The sequence below is a fragment of the Ambystoma mexicanum genome, chromosome 2q (genome assembly GCF_040938575.1).
Source record: "Ambystoma mexicanum isolate Mex_15411 chromosome 2q, UKY_AmexF1_1, whole genome shotgun sequence".
Classification (NCBI taxonomy): Eukaryota; Metazoa; Chordata; class Amphibia; order Caudata; family Ambystomatidae; genus Ambystoma; species Ambystoma mexicanum.
The window spans coordinates 746756009-746777106 of NC_090924.1; the positions used below are offsets into that span (position 1 = coordinate 746756009).

General features: G+C 48.4%; 1 protein-coding gene across 4 annotated transcripts in view; it reads left to right on the forward strand.

Moving 5' to 3' along the window:
* The window catches only part of DNAJB6 (DnaJ heat shock protein family (Hsp40) member B6), a 739852-nt gene that overhangs the window by 400923 nt on the left and 317831 nt on the right, over nucleotides 1–21098 (forward strand). For 2 of the 4 annotated variants that reach the window (XM_069647974.1, XM_069647975.1), the window contains exon 8: nucleotides 12750–13484. In XM_069647974.1, the coding sequence (XP_069504075.1) occupies nucleotides 12750–12855 (106 nt within the window). In that variant the 3' untranslated portion in view covers nucleotides 12856–13484. Of the gene's footprint in view, nucleotides 1–12749; nucleotides 13485–21098 lie in introns of those variants that run through there. The other 2 variants (XM_069647976.1, XM_069647973.1) reach the window with 1 other exon arrangement.

The following is a 21098-nucleotide window of genomic DNA, read 5'->3' on the forward strand; positions in this document are numbered from 1 at the left end:
CTTTATTATGTGTGCAGGGCAGATATCGCCTTTACAGTTTGATGGTTTAAGAGAGAGGATGATTTTCTCAACCTCAAGGGTGGTAGTTTTAGAGAAGGTGAATGAGTTAGTGTGTGTACTTGGTGAGGCTTTGGGCGGAGATGTGGGAGGGTTAGTGAGGTTTAGGGAATCTTTTTTTAGATGAATTTTATTTTGTAGGGTGTTTATTTTATTTGCTAGTGCTTGTTGGATGTCTGTGCACCAGGTCTGGTTCTTGGTGCAGGTGTCGGGTGTGGCTATGGGTGACTCAAGTTCCTTCAGTATGGAGAAGAGCTCCTTCATACTTGAGTTGGAGTTGGCAATGCAGATGTTATAGGAATTCCGTTTAGCTAAGCAGATTTCAGCTTTGTAATGACGAGAAATCGTGTCCAGGATGGCTTTCTTTTCACTGGAGGGGCATAATTTCCAATCAGCTTCACATTTGCGCTTTTTTAGACGGAGGACTTTGAGTTCGGGTGTGTACCATTTGTTTAAATGGGTTTTAGGCTTACTGGAGCGAAGTTTGAGTGGGGCAATTTTGTCCATGGTAGTTAACATGATTTTATTATATTCGTGAACTAGTGTGTTGGGATCTAGATTGTCTGGCAATGCGTTTAGGGTTGGAAGGATAGCTGGGATGATTTTTTCTATTGAGATATTTTTCTTGTTTCTTGTGAGGCAGGGTGGTGCCAGTGACACAGTTGTGGTAGGTGATCTAGAGGTCAATAGGTTAAATGAGACCAGCAAATGGTCGGTCCAAGGAAGTGGTGTGGTGGCGGAGATGACCGCTGAGCAATTGGCATCAGCAACCCAGTCTAGGGTTCTACCCTTCAGGTGGGTGGGTAGGTTGACTTTTTGTGAGAGTCCGAGTGATGAGATCGTATTGGCTATGGTAGAGGCATGTATGTCTGCTGGGTCGTTGAACCCTAAGTTAAGGTCCCCTAGTAGCAGTAGTTGTGAAGTGGTTTTCGCATTGTTAGAAATTAGGTTGTGTAGATCTTCCTCGAAGGTTCCAAGTGGACCTGGTGGTCTGTAGATCAGGTGGATAGTGAGGGATTGGGTATTGTTTATGGGGAGTTTGGCGGTGAGGGATTCACACGATTGCAGAGTTTGGGTCGGGGCTAGTCTGAGAGCTAAACTTACTTTCGATATGATGGCGATGCCACCGCCCCGGTTACCTACCCAGTCCTGCCTAGATATAGTGTAGCCGTCTGGGATGGCTAGCATTAGAGATGGGCCTGCTGCATTGTGGAGCCACGTTTCAGTTAGAGCAATAAAGTCTAATTTGTCTTTGATAATTAGGTCTGCAATATCAAGGGCATGTGCAACCAATGATCTGGTATTGAGGAGAGCTCCTTTGTAAGAATGTACATCCGTTTTTGCCGAGATGTTTGTATGAATGATACGTTTGGACTTGGTTGTGGGGATAGTGGTGCCTTTGGTAGAACTTTTGGCTTCACATTTGGAATCAGACAGGAATCTTCGGGGCGGCTCATAAAGTTTAGAGAGTCTAGCGCGAAGTTTGTTGTTTCTTTCGGTGGTAGTGCAAGGGTGGGAGGCAAAAGTTGTAGGACCTGACTTGCAATGATATCTTGGGTAGGAAGGGTCAGGATAGTACCTAGTTGTGTAGGTGAGACTAGTGCCTGGCTGGGGAGGGGGGGGCTCCTGAGTCAGTATCCTGGATGGGAATGTCTAGGGATGCGGGCGTGGCCATTGCACAGAAGAGGAGTAATATAGTTAGCATTTTCTGCAATACTGCGCTGGCGTTGTGTTAGCAGAGTGGGAGTAGCAATGTGGGTGTTATCTGAAAAAGGTGGCTTTGTAAACGGAATATGCGCAGGAATAGTGGTAGGCAGCAAATATGCAATGGGGTAACACCTAACTTCAAATAGCACAATTTGGCAAAAATGCAGTGGGGTAACACCTAGCTTCAAATAGCACAGTTTGGCAAAAATGCAGTGGGGTAACACCTAGCTTCAAATAGCACAGTTTGGCAAAAATGCAGTGGGGTAACACCTAGCTTCAAATAGCACAGTTTGGCAAAAATGCAGTGGGGTAATACCTAGCTTCAAATAGCACAGTTTGGCAAAAATGCAGTGGGGTAACACCTAGCTTCAAATAGTACAATTTGGCAGAAATGCAATGGTGTAATACCTCACTTCAAATAGCACAATTTGGCAAAAATGCAGTGGGGTAACACCTAGCTTCAAATAGTACAATTTGGCAAAAATGCAATGGGGTAACACCTAACTTCAAATAGCACAATTTGGCAAAAATGCAGTGGGGGTAACACCTAGCTTCAAATAGCACAGTTTGGCAAAAATGCAATGGTGTAACACCTTACTTCAAATAGCACAATTTGGCAAAAATGCAGTGGGGTAACACCTAGCTTCAAATAGTACAATTTGGCAAAAATGCAATGGGGTAACACCTAACTTCAAATAGCACAATTTGGCAAAAATGCAGTGGGGGTAACACCTAGCTTCAAATAGCACAGTTTGGCAAAAATTTCAATGGGGTAACACCTAATAGTCCTGTGGTGCACATGGGTTATGCACTTTGGTTGCTATTTCCTGGGGTGTCACAGACACACATAGTGCTGGAGACAATAGGTAGCTGGGAGTAGTGCAGTATTGTTGGCCGAAAGTTACCTGGAATAAGATGGGCATAGGGTATGGCAGAGGGTAGAGTCGGGCATAAACAGGCACAGAAACAGGTGGTAGGTGGCAGCGTTAGCTTACCTGGAGCGGTGAGGGCAGAGTTCCTGGCCCCTGGCTCCTATGGCTCCAAACAGGCTCTCAACAGGCCTTTGTATGGCCTTCGTAGGGCCGCCGGCACATCCGCATGCCGGCGGATGTAGGGAGCTGGATATGCAAGGCTTAGCCTCGTTGTGGCGCCGCGATGCGCCCGGCATGCGGGGGACAGGCAGGAAGTAGGACAAGGCCAGGCAGGCCTGGACTCCCCTCCGTCCACCCCGGCTCGCCAGGCCTCGTCTGTAGACGACCAAATGGCCTTCAATACCATGTTAAAGAAGGCAGCTGAGCATTTTCAAATCTCTACGCAAGAGGCAATGCCTGAGCAGGACTTTGTAGAAGATATTCTTAAGGCGAAACCTCCCTCTAGCCAGGCCATTCCCCTCCTTAATTTGATTAAGAGAAGATTGGCTCCCTCCCTGGTGTCACCAGCTCAAACCCGGGCAGTGAACCGAGAGTTGAAAAGTTATTTCGGCCAGCTCCTTCGGACTGTCAATAAATTAGAGGGAACGCCACCCCGATTCTCTGGTAGTGACTACCACCCAGAAACGGGCAGGAGTACCCCTTGCTACAAGGGAGGCACCTCCAGATAGAGAATCCAAGAGGTTATATGCCCTAGGTAAACGGGTTACCTCGGCTGCCGCATATACCACACGCATAGCGAATAACACTATGCTACTGGCGAGTTATGCTGGCGCTCAGTGGAAGCTAATACACGAAGGTCTCCAAGAGGTCCCAGAGCCCATCAGTTCCAAGCTTCTTACTATTGTGGCCGAAGGCAGGCAAGTGAACCAGAATGTAGTAAAGAACTCTCTGGACACAGCTGAAACAGCAGGCAGGTTTCTGGCGCAAGGAACCTTACTTAAAAGGCACGCTTGGCTTCGTACCTCAGGGTTCAGGCCTGAAAAACAGGCCTCTCTCATAGGTGAACCAATTGAAGAAGCAAACCTCTTAGGAAAGGCGGTCGATGAGGCCCTAGAAACAGCCAAAAAAGAGCATGAGACTTTAAAGTCCCTGCAACAAATCACTCAGACCTCTTACCCCCCTCCCTGCCCCAAGAGAAAGTAATTCTCAGCGTCCTTTCGAGGGCAGTCCCGTGCAAGTCAGAACTAAGGCACGGGAAACTTTAATACTTGACAAACATCCAGAAGCCCTGCATACTACCCACCAAGGGGTGATCAATGTGGCATAGCCAGAGGTAGAGGCCCCAATCCTAGAGGAGCCGCAGCCTCCGGTCAGAAATGACCATCAGATCCAGGTTCCCACCCATGTCACCCCGGTCGGGGGGGGGGGCGCTTAACATCTTTCCTCACGGCATGGGAGGGGATAACTTCAGACCAGTGGGTCATAAAGACGGTCGCCCACGGGTACTGCGTGGAATTCGCCCGAACTCCACAATTCAGACCACTGCGCTCACGGCACCTTTCACCAGACCACCTCGAGATCCTTAATCAAGAGGTAGAAGCGCTGCTGGGAAAGGACGCCATGGAAGCCGTCCCTATTCTTCAGGTGAACAAAGGTATTTATTCAGTGTACTTCCTTGTACCCAAAAAGGACCTCAACATGCATCCTGTTCTAGAGCTGCTCCCAGCGAACAAGTTCATAAAACCTCAGGTTTTGCATGGTAATGCGACAGGAGGTGATCCCACTGTTGAAACAGGGGGACTACATGGCAACAGTGGACTTGAAAGATGCATACTTTCATATTGCAATTCTGCCATCACACAGGAAATATCCAATTCAAGATACTCCCCTTCGGCATCGTCTCAGCGCCAAGAGGGTTTATGAAGGTCCTGGCAGTAGCTGCGGCACACCTGCGCAGATTATCCGTCCCGTTTTAACCTTACCTCGACGACTGGCTCATAACCAGGGACTTGTACGACACATGTTTTTTGAGCACCAAAAAGACTGTAGACCTTCTGTTCAGTCTGGGGTTTTCTATCAATGAGAAAAAATCCAGTGTAGTCCCCAGTCAAATAAAACAATTTCTGGGAGCTCTAATTAGACGAAAGACAGCCTCGTCTTCCCCTCCACGAGAGGGTTCAGAACATGCTTTTTCAGATCCCTCAATATGTAGCCAGTCGAGAGGTGACGGTGCGCAAAGCCATGCGTTTGCTAGGAATGATGGCGTTGTGTATATACTTTGTTCCCCACGCGCGGCTGCTCATGCGTCCCATGCAAGAGTGGCCAGCCAGTGGTGTCAGGCCAGCGGATAATGGGAAGATCTCGTAGTTGTCTCGCCAGCCCTCGTTCTCTCTCTGCAGTGGTGGTCAAGAGAAAACCTCTTGAAGGGGAAGAACTTCACCACCCCTACAATGGAAGCCACTCTCACGACAGACATATCTCTTATTGGGTGGGGGGGCTTACCTGCTTCAGCAGAGAGCACATGGAGTGTAGTCCCCTCAAGTAGCTGCCAACCATATACATTTACTAGAGCTATTAGAGGTGTTCAAGGCATTAAAGGCCTTTCAGATGCAACTACAAGGGAAGACAGTCCTGATTCTAACGCAGCACTACAGCCATGTATTCCCTGAACATACAGGGGGGTACTCACTCTCCAGGGCTATCCAAGCTGTCCCAAAACATTTGGATATGGGCTCTCAGACAGATGTTTGTTGTCCCCACATGTTCCAGTGGAACTCAATCTTCTGGCAGACGTGGTCAGCAGAGATTTTCCTCTGTCCGAAGAATACGAATGGCATCTGCACGAAGACCTTGTGTCCAATGTCTTTGCAGAATGGGTCTTCCCATAGATCGACCTGTTCGCAACACAGGAGAATGCCAAGACTACTCCTCCAGGTACCCCAGAACCTCTCCAAGGGAAAGGGTCTCTGAATAACATGGTCAGGGAAATTTGTCTACTACGCTCCGAACCCCCCCCCCCCCCCCCCCCCCCCCCCGACTCCCCTTCTCAACAAGGTAGTGCACAAGATGCACCAGGAACCAGTTAGCATGATACTGGTGGCCCCATGTGGGCCCGCCAACCCTGGTTTGCTCATCGAATGGAGATGTCCCTCTGCCCACCAGTAAAACTACCCTTACCATACAACATGTTGTATCAGGACAGGGGGGAGACCCTACACCCATGCCCACAAATTCTGAATTTAGCAGCTTGGCTCCTGAGGTCATAGTTTGGATACCTACAGCTCCCTCAGAGGTGCATGGACATACTCAGGGAAGCTAGAAAACCCAACACGCGTTATTGCTATGCCAGCAAATGGAAACATTTTGTCATCTGGTGTAATTCTAAGGGCGTCCATCCCATTGATTGCTCACCCACACCACACACATTGTGCTGTACCTAACCCATCTGTTAGACACTGGGTTGGTCTTCAATTCCCTATAGGTTCATCTGGCTGCTCTTTCAGCCTACACCACATCGCAACAAAAGATGTCGTGGTGGAAGATACCAGTGATTAAGGCCTTTATGGAAGGGGTTAAGAGGATTTATCCTCCCATTTCTCACCCAGCTCCGGGATGGGACCTTAATGTGGTTTTGACCAGACTCATGGGATCTCCCTTTGAGCCAATGCATAAAGCAAGTCTAAAAGACCTTCCTAGTGACTATCACTTCTATTAGAAGAGTTCGCGAACTACAGGCACTTTCTGTTCTAGACCCCTTTGTTACAGTACACAGGAATAAGGTAGTTCTGCGCACTCACCCCAGATTTGCGCCTAAATTCATCTCAAAGTTACATGTGAACCAATCGATTGAACTACCTACCTTTTTCCAGAATCCCACTAGCATGGCCGAAAGTAGCCTACACACACTAGATGTGTGCAGGGCAGTCATTTTCTACCTCGAAAGAACTAAACCACTGAGGAAAACGAACCAATTTTTGTTTCAGTGGCAGCTGGTAGAGAAGGGGATTCGGTCTCTAAATCGGCTATCTCAAGGTGGATTGTCAAATGCATCACACTGTTACACTCTTGCTAAGAGAGAACTGCCCTTCAAGCCTAGAGCACATTCTACTCTGGGCACTGGGGCATCCAAAGCATTCATTGCAAATGTTTCCCCCTAGAGTCCATTTGCAAAGCGGCAACCTGGAGTTCTGTACACACCTTTACAAAACACTATTGCCTAGACGCCCATTCTAGGTCCGATTTTCAGCTGGGACAAGCAGTACCAAGACATCTTTTCTCTACTGTTCCTTCTCATAACCCACCTCCAACTCCGGGTACTGCTTGCTAGTCTATGCACAGCATGCGATTCTGAGATTAACGAGCATTAGATGACCTGCATTACTTACCATAATAGTATTTCTGATGATTGCATCTGCTTAGATTCACATGCGCTCTCCCTACCTCCCCGCTTAGGGTGGAAGGAGCATAGACGTCTTACTACTTCTCTCGTCTTCATGTACTCACTCACAATAGCCTTGGGCTCCCCTCCCTCATGGCAGAAAAAATACAATCGGAGGGACCTCAGTGCTTGGTGTTTTGGGTACACTACACGTCACGATAGGGATAGTGTTACAGACATGCCTATGCCGACGTCCCCTTTTGGTCCCCGAAAGAGAAGATGCAATACTCCACAGTTACCACTGGATGTCGGACCATATGCCAAGCATGTGAATCTAAGCAGATACAATCATCATAAATGCAATTACGGTAAGTAATGCATGTCTTTCTTTTTCCCCTCTTTCCATTTCTGGTCTGGCTGCCACCCTTTACCTCTGCTATGGAGAGGACTCCTTTTTAAATTTTGTCTGTCTTGTAACAGAAAATGCTCTTGGAAGGACACCCATTGCAAGTGCATTAGGTGCTTACCTCACGATCACGACGAGAACTCCTGCAAGTCTTGCAAACGTTTCCATACATATGCGCTAAAGGATCGGCAGATGAAACGGTGGGTGGCCTACTCTATGCAGGCCGAGTGTGGTTCCCCCTTAGGCGCAGTCGCCGACGGCGAAGATTCTAGCAGCAGCCATGGCTCCGATGTGGAGGCATAGACCTTTCCGCGGAACTGTCCGGTTCCCAGTTGCCCAGCCCGACGGGCAGGCTGACGGCACTGCTATGGGAGATCACACCCCGGCAACAAGGGCACAACTGCACCATCGAAGGCTAAGCATTCAACGCCACAGGCTCCCTCGACTGATAGGTCGAGGAAGCATAAGACTCCAACAGGCCCGCCGAAATTTTTGACAGCGCCTACTGATCCTCCCGATTGGCTGCCCTCTCTGCGTCCTTTGTCTCGGCATCCGTCCCGGCATTCAACCCATAAGGGCCTCTCGTCTAAAAAAACACACGCACAGTCTAAAAGCACGTCAGCCCCAAAGGTTTTGGTGGAGCAGAAAACCAAGACTATGCCTGCAGGCGCGTCAATCTCCCCCTCATCCACCGGAGCTATGCGAGAGTCTTGCAGCGGCGAATAGACCAAGAAGCACATCCTCTTGTCGAGAGGAGTATTCAGAAGAGTCCCAGCCCCTCTGTAAGACTTTGTCTGACCTTCCATCTAAGGACCCCTGTCCTCATGGCGAGCCACCCCCCCGCCCCTCTTGACCTCTCTGTGGACCAGAGTGAGGTTTGAGCTATATGGACAAACCTTCACTGTTTGTGTACTTCACTGAATGTTTTATAACCCCTGAGAGACCTAGGGAGGAAGATACCTTCCCTAATATACCAATGGTGCAGAAGCTTTGAAGTCATACTCCACAGGAAGAAGTATTTGAACTCCCAGAACCTGTGGAAATCTGAGGATCCCCATGGCCCGGAAGACCATCCTTTTGGCCAGGACTCACCAGTGGCCAGATTGGGGTCGAGATCAGCCTGCAGAGGAAGCAACTTGGCTTTCCCCACTCGTACTCCTGACCCAGACACCATTTGTCTGGCTCCTCCCTCCTCCACAGAGGCATCATCGCCTATTGACTATTCCCCCCCCCCTAGTCAAGAAAAGAAATCCATCAAAATACGCCTCACACCATCTTTGCTGTCACCTTCCCTTACAAGGGCTGTGAACTCTCCAACAGAGAAATTGTTTCGCCCCTCTCCTTCTGATCTGTTGTACATCTGACGGCATGCCACTCCAGACTCCCTGGTTCTCACTACCACCTGGAAGAGGGCTGGGGTACCACTATCTACTGCAGAAGTCCTCCCCCTACCCCGCCCCCCCCCGACAAAGACTGCAAAAAAATGGTATGCCTCTGGCAAACGCATCACCACTTCGGCAGCATATTCGAAAATAATTGCTAATAATTCTCCAAGAAGTCCCTGAACTGGTGCGCCAGTCCCTACTGGCATTTGCCTTGAAAGGGAAACGGGTGAACCACAACATCCTAAAGAATACATTGGATGCAGCAGAGACGGCGTGGCGGACTCTGGGCCAAGGCACTCTTCTCAAAAGGCACGCCTGGCTTAAGAACTCGGGGTTTAAGCCGGGGATGCAAGTTAGAAGAGGATCCAGCTGGCTTCTGTCTGGTTGCTGTGATGCAGGTACTGTGTTCCTGGGCCTCAGTTGTGGGGACAAGTGGGAGGACATCTGGAGGACGGGCTTCCTTCACTCCAGCACTCTGGTGAGGTGACTTGACCTTGGGTTGTCCTACTTTGGGAGGGTCCTGGTTTGGCGTGCAGAGTAAAACCCAAGAAAGACCTCACAAATAAGAAATGGTGAAAAAAGATGACCAGGCCATTTTGACACAATGGTCACCCATGGGTACTATACTTCAGCTGAGGATTCATCCTGTGGTAGAAAAGCACAATGGTAGGAACATTAAACCCAATGTTTAAAATCGTGATGGTAACATAAACATTTTTACATGAGTAAGTAGGATAAGTAACCCCCCGCCCAGCACTCCACGTAAAATGGGGTGTGCGCTGGACCTACAAAGAGAAAAGGAAAGTCAATCTCACTTTACTATTCTTGGTAACTGTAATTCACCCAAGAAAAGGTATTTAAACCTTCAGAGAAATCTAAAGCATTTCTCTGTGATACTGTACTGAAGGTGCTGTGCCTCACAGTACAAAAAGTAGATGCATATGGAGTTTGTCAGACTCCAAAAACAAAGGAAACAGATAATCCAAATCAGATCAAAATACGTGTGAGAAAAAGGGCTCACTTACTGCAGGGTTAAAATGAAAAGCTGGGGGTCTCCAAGCTTGAAGGGAATTGGCACAGAATGGAGAATTCTGGCATTTTCTCATTCGTGTCCAGCTTGGCCATACTCCCTTTTCCGCTGGAGACAGTGTGAGAAACCAGAAGTTAACTCACCCGCTAGTCCCCGCAGATCTCTCCCTCAGTTGACCAGGGCACAGCCATTGCCTTTGGATCCAGAGCTTGGGGGTGGACCAGTGTGTGAGAGGATCACCTGGACGAGGGGTCTTCGGGGAGAGGAACACCGGATGGCGAGAGTCGAGATCCTTCCCCCTGCAACACCTTTTCCCCATCCTCTCACGTAGGATATATGGGAACCTTACCCCCCACCTTACCCAGCACTTTCATACAGACAGCCCACTCTGGGAGAAAAGACTCAGACCCAAGCAGTGTATCTGACATGTCCTGTTAACGGTGTTCCAGCAATTACTGACGATCACTCCCACCTGACTTCCATTAGACTTCCCCACATGGATAAAAGGCAGAGCACGAAACACTCTGAGCGAGGCAAAGCACACGAAGGTACAGCAGTTTCAAGTTGGCAGCTGAACAAGGGGAGAAAGACTGCAAAACAAGAAGGGTTTGTAGAAGGAAATTACCATTTATGTTTTCGATCAGATGCCGTTACTTTCAGGAAACCTTCGAAGTGGAAAGCGTAAGGCCAGGAGCCCAGGATAAAAGATTCTGCATTGTGTCTGAGATACCGAAGGCCCTCCTGCTTATCTGACCAAGGTGGGGAGGAGCAGCAGCAACCGCCCGTGGTATCGTCCTTGGGTCCAAGAACAAAGTGCCAGAAGGAGCAACACAGCCGGTGAATTGGGGAGGCCGATGCAAGACTGGTCTTTGTTGAACTCAAGGTGGCAAGCAGCAACATTGTCTAACAAGTGCTGGAATGAACATTGTTAGACGCGTGTGGTGAAAGACACGAATAAAGCCCAACTGCTGATATGTTTGAACTTGAGAAGGAAAGATCAATACTGTTGACTGAGTGGTCCAGCACCGTGGATGTGTTCATCTGTGTACGGTATCCCACCAAGAGAAACGAAAGTAGGAGACTGATTAGAATAATTGTGTAAAATTAATCGAAGTGGTCCTGCGATGGTTCAAGCAAAACGCATTGCACATTTGCAAGTCTTCGATTTTGATATCAAGAGGATCTGAGCCCTAAATCGAGAGATCCGTATCACTAGGATCCCAGCCCGAATGAGGGGGATCCCTGGTCCCAGCCCGAACGAAGGAGAAAGTGTCAATATTGTGATAAAGTGGGTCTCTGCCTGAAGAGGGAGACCCATGATGAACATTGAAAACGAGAACCTGTGTATGTGAGAATCCTGATGGGAGTGGAACTATGAGACTGTTTGGTACGAAAGATCCTCTGCAGTAAGAGACTGTTATTGGAAAGAGGCTTTGGTAGAATGCCCCAATGTCTGTTCTTTGAACTGTATCCCGTGGCTAAGAAGCCAGTGTGTGCGAAGCTCAAACGTGCCACCTTGACGCATGCTGAAAACGTGGGGAAGGGAAGCCAACTGCAGAACCATCCTGACATATATTTCTGGAACAATTTTCTTTTGCATATATCATTGTCCCACACACTCTTGTATTTAGAAGTAAGGATTGGCAATAGGTTTATTAGTATAGGGCCTTTTATTTGACAAAGACTTGACTTTGACTGCTTTATTTGATGGTCTTAACTTGCTCCCATCCTTAGCTTTAGGTTTAGAACGTGTTGGACCAACCCATTTGAAGTTTGAGAAACACCCTTGAACTGTGATCACTCGTGTCGGTCTTCACCGTTTGATACCATGCCTTCCTTACTGCAGCCAGGAAGAAATGTGGCTTGTGTTTGACTAGACTGTCTGGCATTTATTTTTAAGGCTAAATCAACACCCTGCAAAGTTTGAATGTGGCAGCCCTCAATGATTTGAGTAGCCACCAAAAGATTTAACGGATGCATAAAATGGTGGAATAGGTACTTGTACTTTTTCAATTGCTGGGACGAGTCCTAAGCACCAGATAATTCTCTTTACTGACGTGATGTAGGATCTTTCAGTTAATTTCAAGTTCCACTGCACGATTTTTAAGTAATTTTAGAATCTAAAATATAATAGCCTTGCTTAATCTTCAACGTGGTGTGGGCATATACTGCGTTACATTTTTAAACTTATTTTCAGAACTGTTAATCTTCGACAATAGACTGTTGAGCTCCATTGTGTGTCAGGAACTAGCAATAACATGTCACACCACCTGCTCCTGGCTTTTCATTTCTCCACTTCAAGGAATTTGCTGCTGTGAACTTAACTCTTTCCTGATTGTGTGACATGGAATGGCTCCCCAAGGTCCTGTCTTTCTGCCTGTCCAAGTGGACTCAAACTCTGGACAATGATTACCTCCCATTTGAGGAGGAATCTTTTTTCCAATCTTGGTTTCACAGAATTGATCTAAGAATTATGGGGCGAGGTAATGGATTTAGAGTGTGGTGACAGTGAGTGTGACTCAATAGGAGGGGGACCTTTTGGAGACTGGGACAAAACGGAAGGGGTACAGTGGCCAACAGACCAGACCCACTGTTCTTAACTTGGAGGCTCCCGGCACATAGGGAGATCGGAGGCGTCTGTTGATGTTACTAAAAGTGATAATGGTATTTCGTCTTGGTATGAAATTTGTCCCCTTTGCTTTACCTCAGGCACTTACCTCTGTGCACTCTTAGTAACATAACTGCCTTCCATGGACTGTAATGCATCACTTCATTCCACAAATGTATCAAGTGAAACACATGATTGTATATAATAATCAAATGAACATACATAATCATAATGAGCTTAATGTTTTATCAGATAAGCAGCCTATTTCCAGTTGTTGATTTGCTGATTACTAATTTTGTCTTAAAGAATTATTGAGAACGGACAAGAAAGAGTGGAAGTGGAAGAAGATGGCCAATTAAAGTCCTTAACAGTAAATGGTAAGGAGCAGCTGCTACGCTTGGATAACAAATAAATTCAACGCACGCATTTAACAGAAATGTTAACATAAGCAAGCACCGTTTGTGGATTAACAGGAGCATATTTTGAAGATTTCAAAGGAACTGTGCTTTGAGCCTAACTGTACCTATTCTACAAAGTATTTATAAAAGCTCAATGGAGCTTATCATACTTGTCATAGACTTTCAGTTATTTGTCGGGACCACGTTGATCATATTTTTTTTTTGTCTTAAAATTGTTGTAAATTTGGTATGCGCTTACTTTTTATTAAATTCAAGGTGAACCGTGATTTTTCGTAAGGCTAGTGCAAAATGTACTCTAACATGCGCATGAATCTTGCATTCGTTTTGTTTGAAATGTGAGTCACGTAGCACAGTAGTACCTAATCTGCTGTAAATTTAACATTCCCAGCACAGTTTTAATTCTCACATTTTTATACATGTAGCAGTGTTGTTAATAATTAATACATTTCAGTATGTTTTCTAGTTGTGCATGAATGCTGGCAGTTGAGTAGATTTTGACAATTGTTTAACTATGTAATGTCACCAAGCATAAGCAAACAAAAATGAAAGCAAACCGGAATGCTATCTTTTGCTAAAACGTTTGGAAATTAATAAATGCTGATGTTTGTGGTGCATTCTTTCATGGATAGTATTGTAGCCTTTTTGTGTCTGTGTGTGATTCTGCAATTGGGGAACTCGAATCTGCTTTCTTCAAGCTTAAAAACTGCGTGGCATTTTTCGTTTTTGCAAATGTTTTCTTGTCAATAGAAAACATCGCTTTTTATTGCCTATGCATTTAGCTGACTTAAAAGCTGTAACTCCTATTTAGATTTGTCAATTGCTAAATGCTTCTGAGAGCTGGTCCCCTTTTGGTAAAAACATTTTGAATGTATGCAGAAGAATGTGCAATATTTAACTATTTTTAAGACTTTTTTTTTTTCCAATAAAAGTTTGATATTGTAAAAAATCTTGAGGAACTCCTTGGTGTTCTTAATAAGTTTCATAGCTTTAGGGAGGGTTTGTTAAAGTGTATGCTCTATGCATGCCTGTTTTATTGCTTCTGACCACATATACCGCTCAGCCTGTGGTTAGACCTTTATTTCTGCCATTGAAGTGATCACATTGTATTTAAAATAATGGAAGGATTTGGTAAATAACGTAGCAGATTAAACTTCTTCATAACATCTCACCTTTGTTTTTGAGGTGGAAAGAAGCACATTTCACCATGGTTTTTCTATAAATAGATAAACATGAAACCAAAAGCTCAAGTGCATAAGGTTAGTTACCTTGGGTTTTAGTCTTGCTTATTTTTAACTGTGATCATCAATTGGAAGGATTGAACACATCTAGAACAATGTTCACTGAAAAAAGGGTAGAGGTGCAACAGCCCATGGGTTCCTCGCTGCGCACCAACCTCTTCTGTGTTTCAGTTACATTTTCATTCCATTTATTTTCCTCCGAACTTGGGTAAATCAAAACCTACTTAAGAATGTTCAGTGCTTTAATTAAACCTTAAGCCTAAGATCTCTTAGCTCGAGGTTGTTCTTTGCCTCAAATTGTCGTCTTTTCAATCCATGTGTAGCAAAAATGTAGTGTTCCACATTTCCTCATTTTTATAACATTCTCAAAATCCTGCATCCATGGAGAGCTAACACTCTTGATGCAGTGTTGAGTCTCACATCCTACCTTTTTCTTCAAGTTCTAGAGTATACAAAAGTACATGGCCGGGCATACTTATGTCTGACTTGGTTTTAAGGTGTTTTTTTTACTCGTCATGTTTTGTTTGTCTCCCTTAAAGTTTGCCTCTTTTCACCCTTAGCTGCATTTTACGGACTGGTACTAGTGCAGCTTTCTGGCAAAAAATGTCTAACTTTATTTCTTAAAACTGGAATGTTATATAAAGGTTCATTTGTTTTAATATTTATACTAGTATGTCATGTCCCGTCCCCTTTCCTCCATCTTTGTGGGCGTCCTCAACATGGCGACAGTAGCGGAACCTTTGGCAGTAAAAAAATTGAGCTTCCCCATAAAATTTTAGTATAGCATGCAGGGGTGCGGCCTCGGGCGTGGCGCCTCACCTCAGTCCCTTTTTCCATACAGATGGTGTCGGACCTGGCAGTCAGCGCAGAGATTTTTTTTAGCTTTCAGCTTGCTCCCCATTTTTCTTTTTCTCAATCTTATTTAACTTCCCTTCGGTTCCTCGACTCTCCCAGCGCATGTCAGCCGCAGGAGGATTCATGAGATGTACCTCATGCGACCACTGGTACCGGCCTCTGAACCCCATTGAGTGTTTGGGGCCCGACCACTGCTGGACGCATGTTCGGCTTGCAGCACTCTCGGTCACAGAGCATTGAAGAATCGGTTGTCGTGGTGGAGGGAGATCTTCCACACTTATCCTCCGCCCCACCTTAAGGATTTTGTCTCCAGGACCTCTCGTCAAGACGAGGAAGGCCCGCTGTTCAACACGGCTCGACAGCACAGCGTCTCCTTCCCTGTGGTTCCCACAGATTGGGGTTTCTTGCATTCAGGTTCTGGCAGGCCCGAGGCCTCAAAGGCTTTCATCGTTCTTCGATCCGGGTGGTGGGGGGCTATTGTAAGTGATAGTAGAGTGCCACCTCCCAAAAGTCTGTCCTTTACGATCCAGCACGGCTACTGGCACAGGTGCCCAGGGCTTCCAGCCTACCGGAGCTCGCGAGTCAGGGCGTTACAGCAGCTGGACCGAGCTGTAGTCTCCTGTGTCTGAGGCATCTCGTGGATCCTGGCCTCTGCGCCCTCACATCCCGGGCATGGCTTCAAAATGGTGGAGAGGCACGTGGAGGATGCTGCCAGGCTGGCGGTTATCTTGGATCCAGCAGGGCCTGCCCCTGTGCTTTTGCCCATCGAATGGGCTTTGCAAGATGAACCCAGTGCCCTTCCCCCTGAAAGCAGCAGCAGATTGTACGGTATTGGCATCTGGTCTCTTCAGGGATACATCTATCCATCACAGCCTTATGGTTATATGCCACAGGCACCTCAGCGCTTTGACCAGTGGTGGAAGCCCAGCACCTCTGAGGGCTGGGCCCCTACACACTACACTCGTTGCGAGGACCGCTTCTTTTCGAGTGCTAACTCTTGCATTCCCATCAGATGAAGGGGCTCCTGAAGGATATACTGCAGCAGGTGGTGCTGCCCTGTCCCCCCTCCTCTGGGTACTCCTCCCGATCCTCCTGCGCTGCCAGTTGTAGTGCTGGTCCCTCCCCTAGTCAAGGCTCTACTGGTTGTTCTGACCCCTCCACCTCCTGTACCACCAACTCCTCCCCCTGAACATCTGTTGGACCTGTCTTCGGTGCCAGACTTTGGGGGGGGGGGAGGCAAAGGGGGGTCAAGGGGTGGTCAAGGGGCGGGGTCAGGAGGTCAAGGGGGGGCAGTTGGCACCTGTATCATAGGCCCAGATCTCCCCTCGTTTCGTGAAAAGGGGGGGGGCCATGATGCTCAGGACAATCAACCCTCGGCATCTGTTAAGGCCTTTCATGTTCGCCTTCAGTGCCTGGCCGAGTTCTTGTGGGGTCCCTCTGCCAGAGGAAGCCCCCCAGGAGTCATGAGTGCTAGCTGAGGTCTTGGATAAGCGCACCATGATACGGTCTGGAATCCCTCTCAAGAAGGATGTCCTGCAGGCGGTGCAAAAGTTCTGGGAGAAGCCCTGGGCCAATGCCCAGATGAAAAGGAATTTGCACAGCAGGTTCAGGCTGACGGACGGGGCCAATCCTCCTGGCCTCCCACCCTCAGTCTCATTCTTCAGTGGTGGCTGCGGCCTCCTTGTATTCTAAACCATCATCTTCGTCATCTTCTTCCACAGGAGCCACCTCCAGTTGCCTTTCCAAGGATGACAAAATCCTCCATTCTTTGGCAAAGCGCTGTTATTCCATCTCAGGGCTGCATCTGCGGCAAGCCAACGTGGACTCCCTCTTGGCTGCGGTGAACAAGAAGCTGTGGTGGGAGCTTAAGGAATTGCTGCCCAACCTCCCTTTGGACAAGCAAGCCTTCTTCAAGGCCAATTTGGCAGATGCCCAGGCCATTGCAAAGGACTTCATGGAGTCTTCTGTCTCCTACATAGACACAGCGAGCGTAGGGCTGTGCCTTGGTGTCGAGATGAGAAGGATGGTTTGGATGCACGCCACAAGTTCAACTAATGTGCAGGAGCAGATCCTGATTCTGCCTTTTGAGGGCGTGGAGTTCGCAAAGCCTCCACTCAAACCGCCAAGTCCTTGGCCATCCTGACAAACCTGGACATAAATCCTTCCCTCTGCCCCATGGCAGGACTAAGTTCAAGCCCCACGCTTTCTCCTGCTTTAAGGGGTTCCGGGACCGCAGTACACGGAGGCCTGACTGATCGTCCAGTGACAACAGAAGGAAGCAGCAGAGGATATTGTGCAGGTTTTTCCGCTTTGCCTCCTCTGCCCCCACCTCTGACGACATGAAGCAGTGACGTCAAGGTATGGGCACACAGCTCGCCTGTGGGGTGCCGTTGCTCTGTTTCAGGACACCTGGAAGGGGCTCCTCAGCAACCTGTGGGTCCTACCTGTAGTCTCCATGGGCATCAGTCTTCCTTTGCTTCTACCATCCTCTCCACCACTTTGTCATATCGGACCCCCGGCTCTTACAGGAGGTCCTTTCGCTCTGGGAGATGCAGGCGATAGAACCGGTTCCTCTTGTAGACAGGGGCTCCGGGTACCATTTCAGAAATATTGCTGTACCCAACAGCCAGTCTTTACTGCTGGAATCCTTCAAGATGATTACTCCCACACAAATAGTCTGTGTGCAGGGGACTGGATGTGTTCCCTGAACCTCAAGGGTGCGTTCCTGCATGTACCCATCTACGAACAGCATTTTAGGTTTCTGCGGTTCACTATTGTCGTACCACTTTCAGTACAAGATGCTGCCTCTCGTGTCTTCACAAAGTTGAAGGGGCCATAATCTGTACCTTTATTTGGACTGGCTGGTGAGGGCGGGGTCACCCGAAGGGCTGAGATTGGCGGATATCCTTCATCAGCTGGGGTTCTCTCTCAACCACAGGAAGTCACAGTTGTGCCCATCTCGGAAACTGGTCTTCCTAGGGTGCATTGGGACACTACATTTCAGCAGGTGTTCCCTATGCCTGAGAGGCTTCTGCCCTCTGCAAGGTGGTGGGGCTCTTTCTGGCCATCTCGACCGCCTCGGCATTGTGGATCCAGAACATTCTGGGCCTGATGGCCTCCTGCATGCTCACTGTACAACAAGATCACCTTACGATTCAGCGCCTCCAGCTCCACCTGGTGGCCAATTGGGATCCGGAGATGGGGTGTCAGTTCAGCCCCCTTCACCAGACTGTAGCATACCCTAGTGGTGAGGGCGGGCTCCCCTTTTTCTGGCTCGGGGGCTACTCTGTAGGGCTATTTGATTCATGGAGCATGGTCCTGGGCGGAAGCTCTCTACATATTAGTCTGCTCGAGCTCGGGGCAGTGGGCCTGGCCCTCAATGCGTTTCTTGCCCCTTATCAGGGATACGTCTGTGCTGGTCAGGATGGACCATTCTTCTACAATGTTTTACCTGAACAAGCAGGGTGGCAGACCCTCCCTATCTGCGAATTGGCCCTGATGGAGGGGATTTAGATTTCAGCAGTCCTCTCGGGGGACAGCAAAGCAGAAGCGGACCAGCTGAGTGAGCCACTTGGGTTTGAACACCTACGAGTGGGAGTTGCACTCAGACGCCTTGTTGCCCCCTGTTCTGGTGTTGGAGGGGTTGTTCGCATCCCCTCTGATTTCCAAGTGCCTTAGTTTGCTTTGGTCGGGTTCTCTGGGAGATGCCTTCCAGAGCCGTTGGCATGGCCGCAGGTGTTATCCGTTCCCACCCACCCCTGTGCTCCAACAGACCCTCTGCAATTTCCTGGCTTCAGTGGGTTGCAGCCTCATCCTGATTGTACCCCCCACCCCCTACTGGCCTTTGAGATCCTGGTTTTCGGATCTGTTGCAGTTGTGCTCCCATGGACCCGTCCACCTTCCCTGACCAGCTGAGGCTTCAACATGCTCAATTTTCAGATGACAACTGGGAAATGATTCAGCAGGCAAGGAGACCCTTTACTCTGTCACAGTATAAAAGTAAATGGACTAGGTTCTGCCATTTGGCTTGTAATAATAGTCTGGACCCGGTCACCTGTCTTCTGGATAACTTACTGGCCTTTTCAGCGCACCTGGCTCGTTCTGGAGTTCAGGTGGATACTTGTCGTACTTATTTGGTGGCCACTGGGGCTTATAAGAATTACCCTGAGCATGTTTTTCTGTGGCCATCCCGGTGGTTAAGCCCCTCCTTAAAGGGTTCTCTAGGTTTTTCCTCCAGTGCATGGGTCTGCACCCAGTGTGGGACCTCAATGGGCTTCTGGCAGCTTTGTAGCGCAAGTCTTTCGAGCTGATGGCCTCTGTGGACATCTTCTTGGAGACACTAAAGACTGTTTTACTGGTGCCTCTCACCTCTGCGTGCAGGGTTAGTTAGCTGCAGGTGTTGTCCTTATGTGAGCCCTTCACCACGTGTCACGACAATGTCATCTTGCGCACACACACCCAAACTTCTTGCCCAAGGTGGGCTCTACATTTCATCTGAATCAGGAGATCTGCTTACCAGTGTTCTTCCGGAACATGCAGTCTGAGGCCGAGAGGGCCCTGCATTCCTTGGACCTCAAGAGGGTCCATGTTTTATCTCTCGGACAAAATCCTACAGGAAGTAGAGCAATTTTTTGTCTTTTGGGGGCTCCTCCCCCTGCTCTCAGGATTCCATCGCAGGTTGCACGTCCAGGCCATTTCGGAGGCTTACACGGCCATGGGCATACCTGTTCCTGAGGGTGTTCATGCCTTTGGGGTCAGAGCCAAGGCCACGGCCGTTGTTTCAGAGACCTGCTTCTTGGGATGTCATCAGCAAGGCGGCTACTTATGATATAATTTATTTGTATTGCGCCCATACACAAGTGTTTGAGTGCGAAAACCTGGCCCACTCTGCACTCGGACACCAGCTTGAGGAGCGATGCTGAATTTGGTCAGGCGGTTCTGAAGAACCTTTGCTTCCGCCTAGATATGAGGCTGGTTATCACGGCTCAACTCTTATGTTGTTTGGTGGAATCACCCACTAGGATGGAGGAAAGGGGGATGGGACGTACTAGTAATTAAAGTTCTGATGCTTGTTAATCTGCTTAGAATCACATGCTGTGCATATAGTCCGACATCCTGTGGTCACTGCAGAGTATTGCATCTGGTCTTTCGACAATTGAAAGGGGACGTCGACATGTGTGTGCCTGTAATACTTTCCCTAACGTGATGTGTAGTGTACCCAAAATCCCTTGCACGTCGAGGTCCCTCAGATTGTTTTTTTTCCGCCCAGCACAGCACACTGGTCGCCTTATGCAGAGCTCGTCCAGAGAGATTGCTATTGTTTTCTTTGACCTTTGGTCGTATATATTATTAAAGTTATAAATGTTATTACCATCCCTTCCATCGATGGCTGTTCCAGTTCTCTGCCGAAGACTGTTCACGGATCTTCGACCGATGGTGTCCGGTCGGCGCTGCAGACCACGTGGTCGGTCCCTCTGGCCGGTCTACACAGTAGGGAGAGTGGGGTCGCGGTGGATATTTCCCTTTCTGAGAATGCCTTTCCCTTTCCTCTTTGTTCCCTGGGTCTCTGTCACCATTTATTTCCTCAGCTATGGAGAGGACTCAATTTAGGCCAAATTCCCTTAGAAGGATAAGCACCGTAAATGTAACCGGTGTTTACCCCTTAATCACAACGAGACGGTTTGTGTGGCTTGCTAGCTCCTGCACCGAAAACTTTGAAGGAGTGCCGTGTTAAGCGGTGGGCGGCCGACGGAATGTCGCAGGCTGATCTGGTTCTCCCGCTGCCACAACTGCCGATTGCGACGAGGGGCTGAATGACGAACAAGCCTCTGATCTGGAGGCGATGACCTCTCGGCAGAGAATTCTCGCTCCACGTCGCCTGTCCCCGGCCCCGCTAGGCAAGACTCTGGCCCTGCTATGGGGAATGTACACCCTGGCGACATAGACGCACATGTTCCCCACATTAAAGAGACAACCCTAGTTAGTCTTCGACGAAACAGTCGAAGCGGTCCATAGCGCCAACGGGCACACCGAAAGTTTCGGCCTTGCCCGCCGACCTTTAGGGTCAGCAGCCCTCCACACAACCGCAGGTGCATCTTGCGACTGGGCCTGTTAAATCGAAGTGCGCTGATCCCAATAGCCAC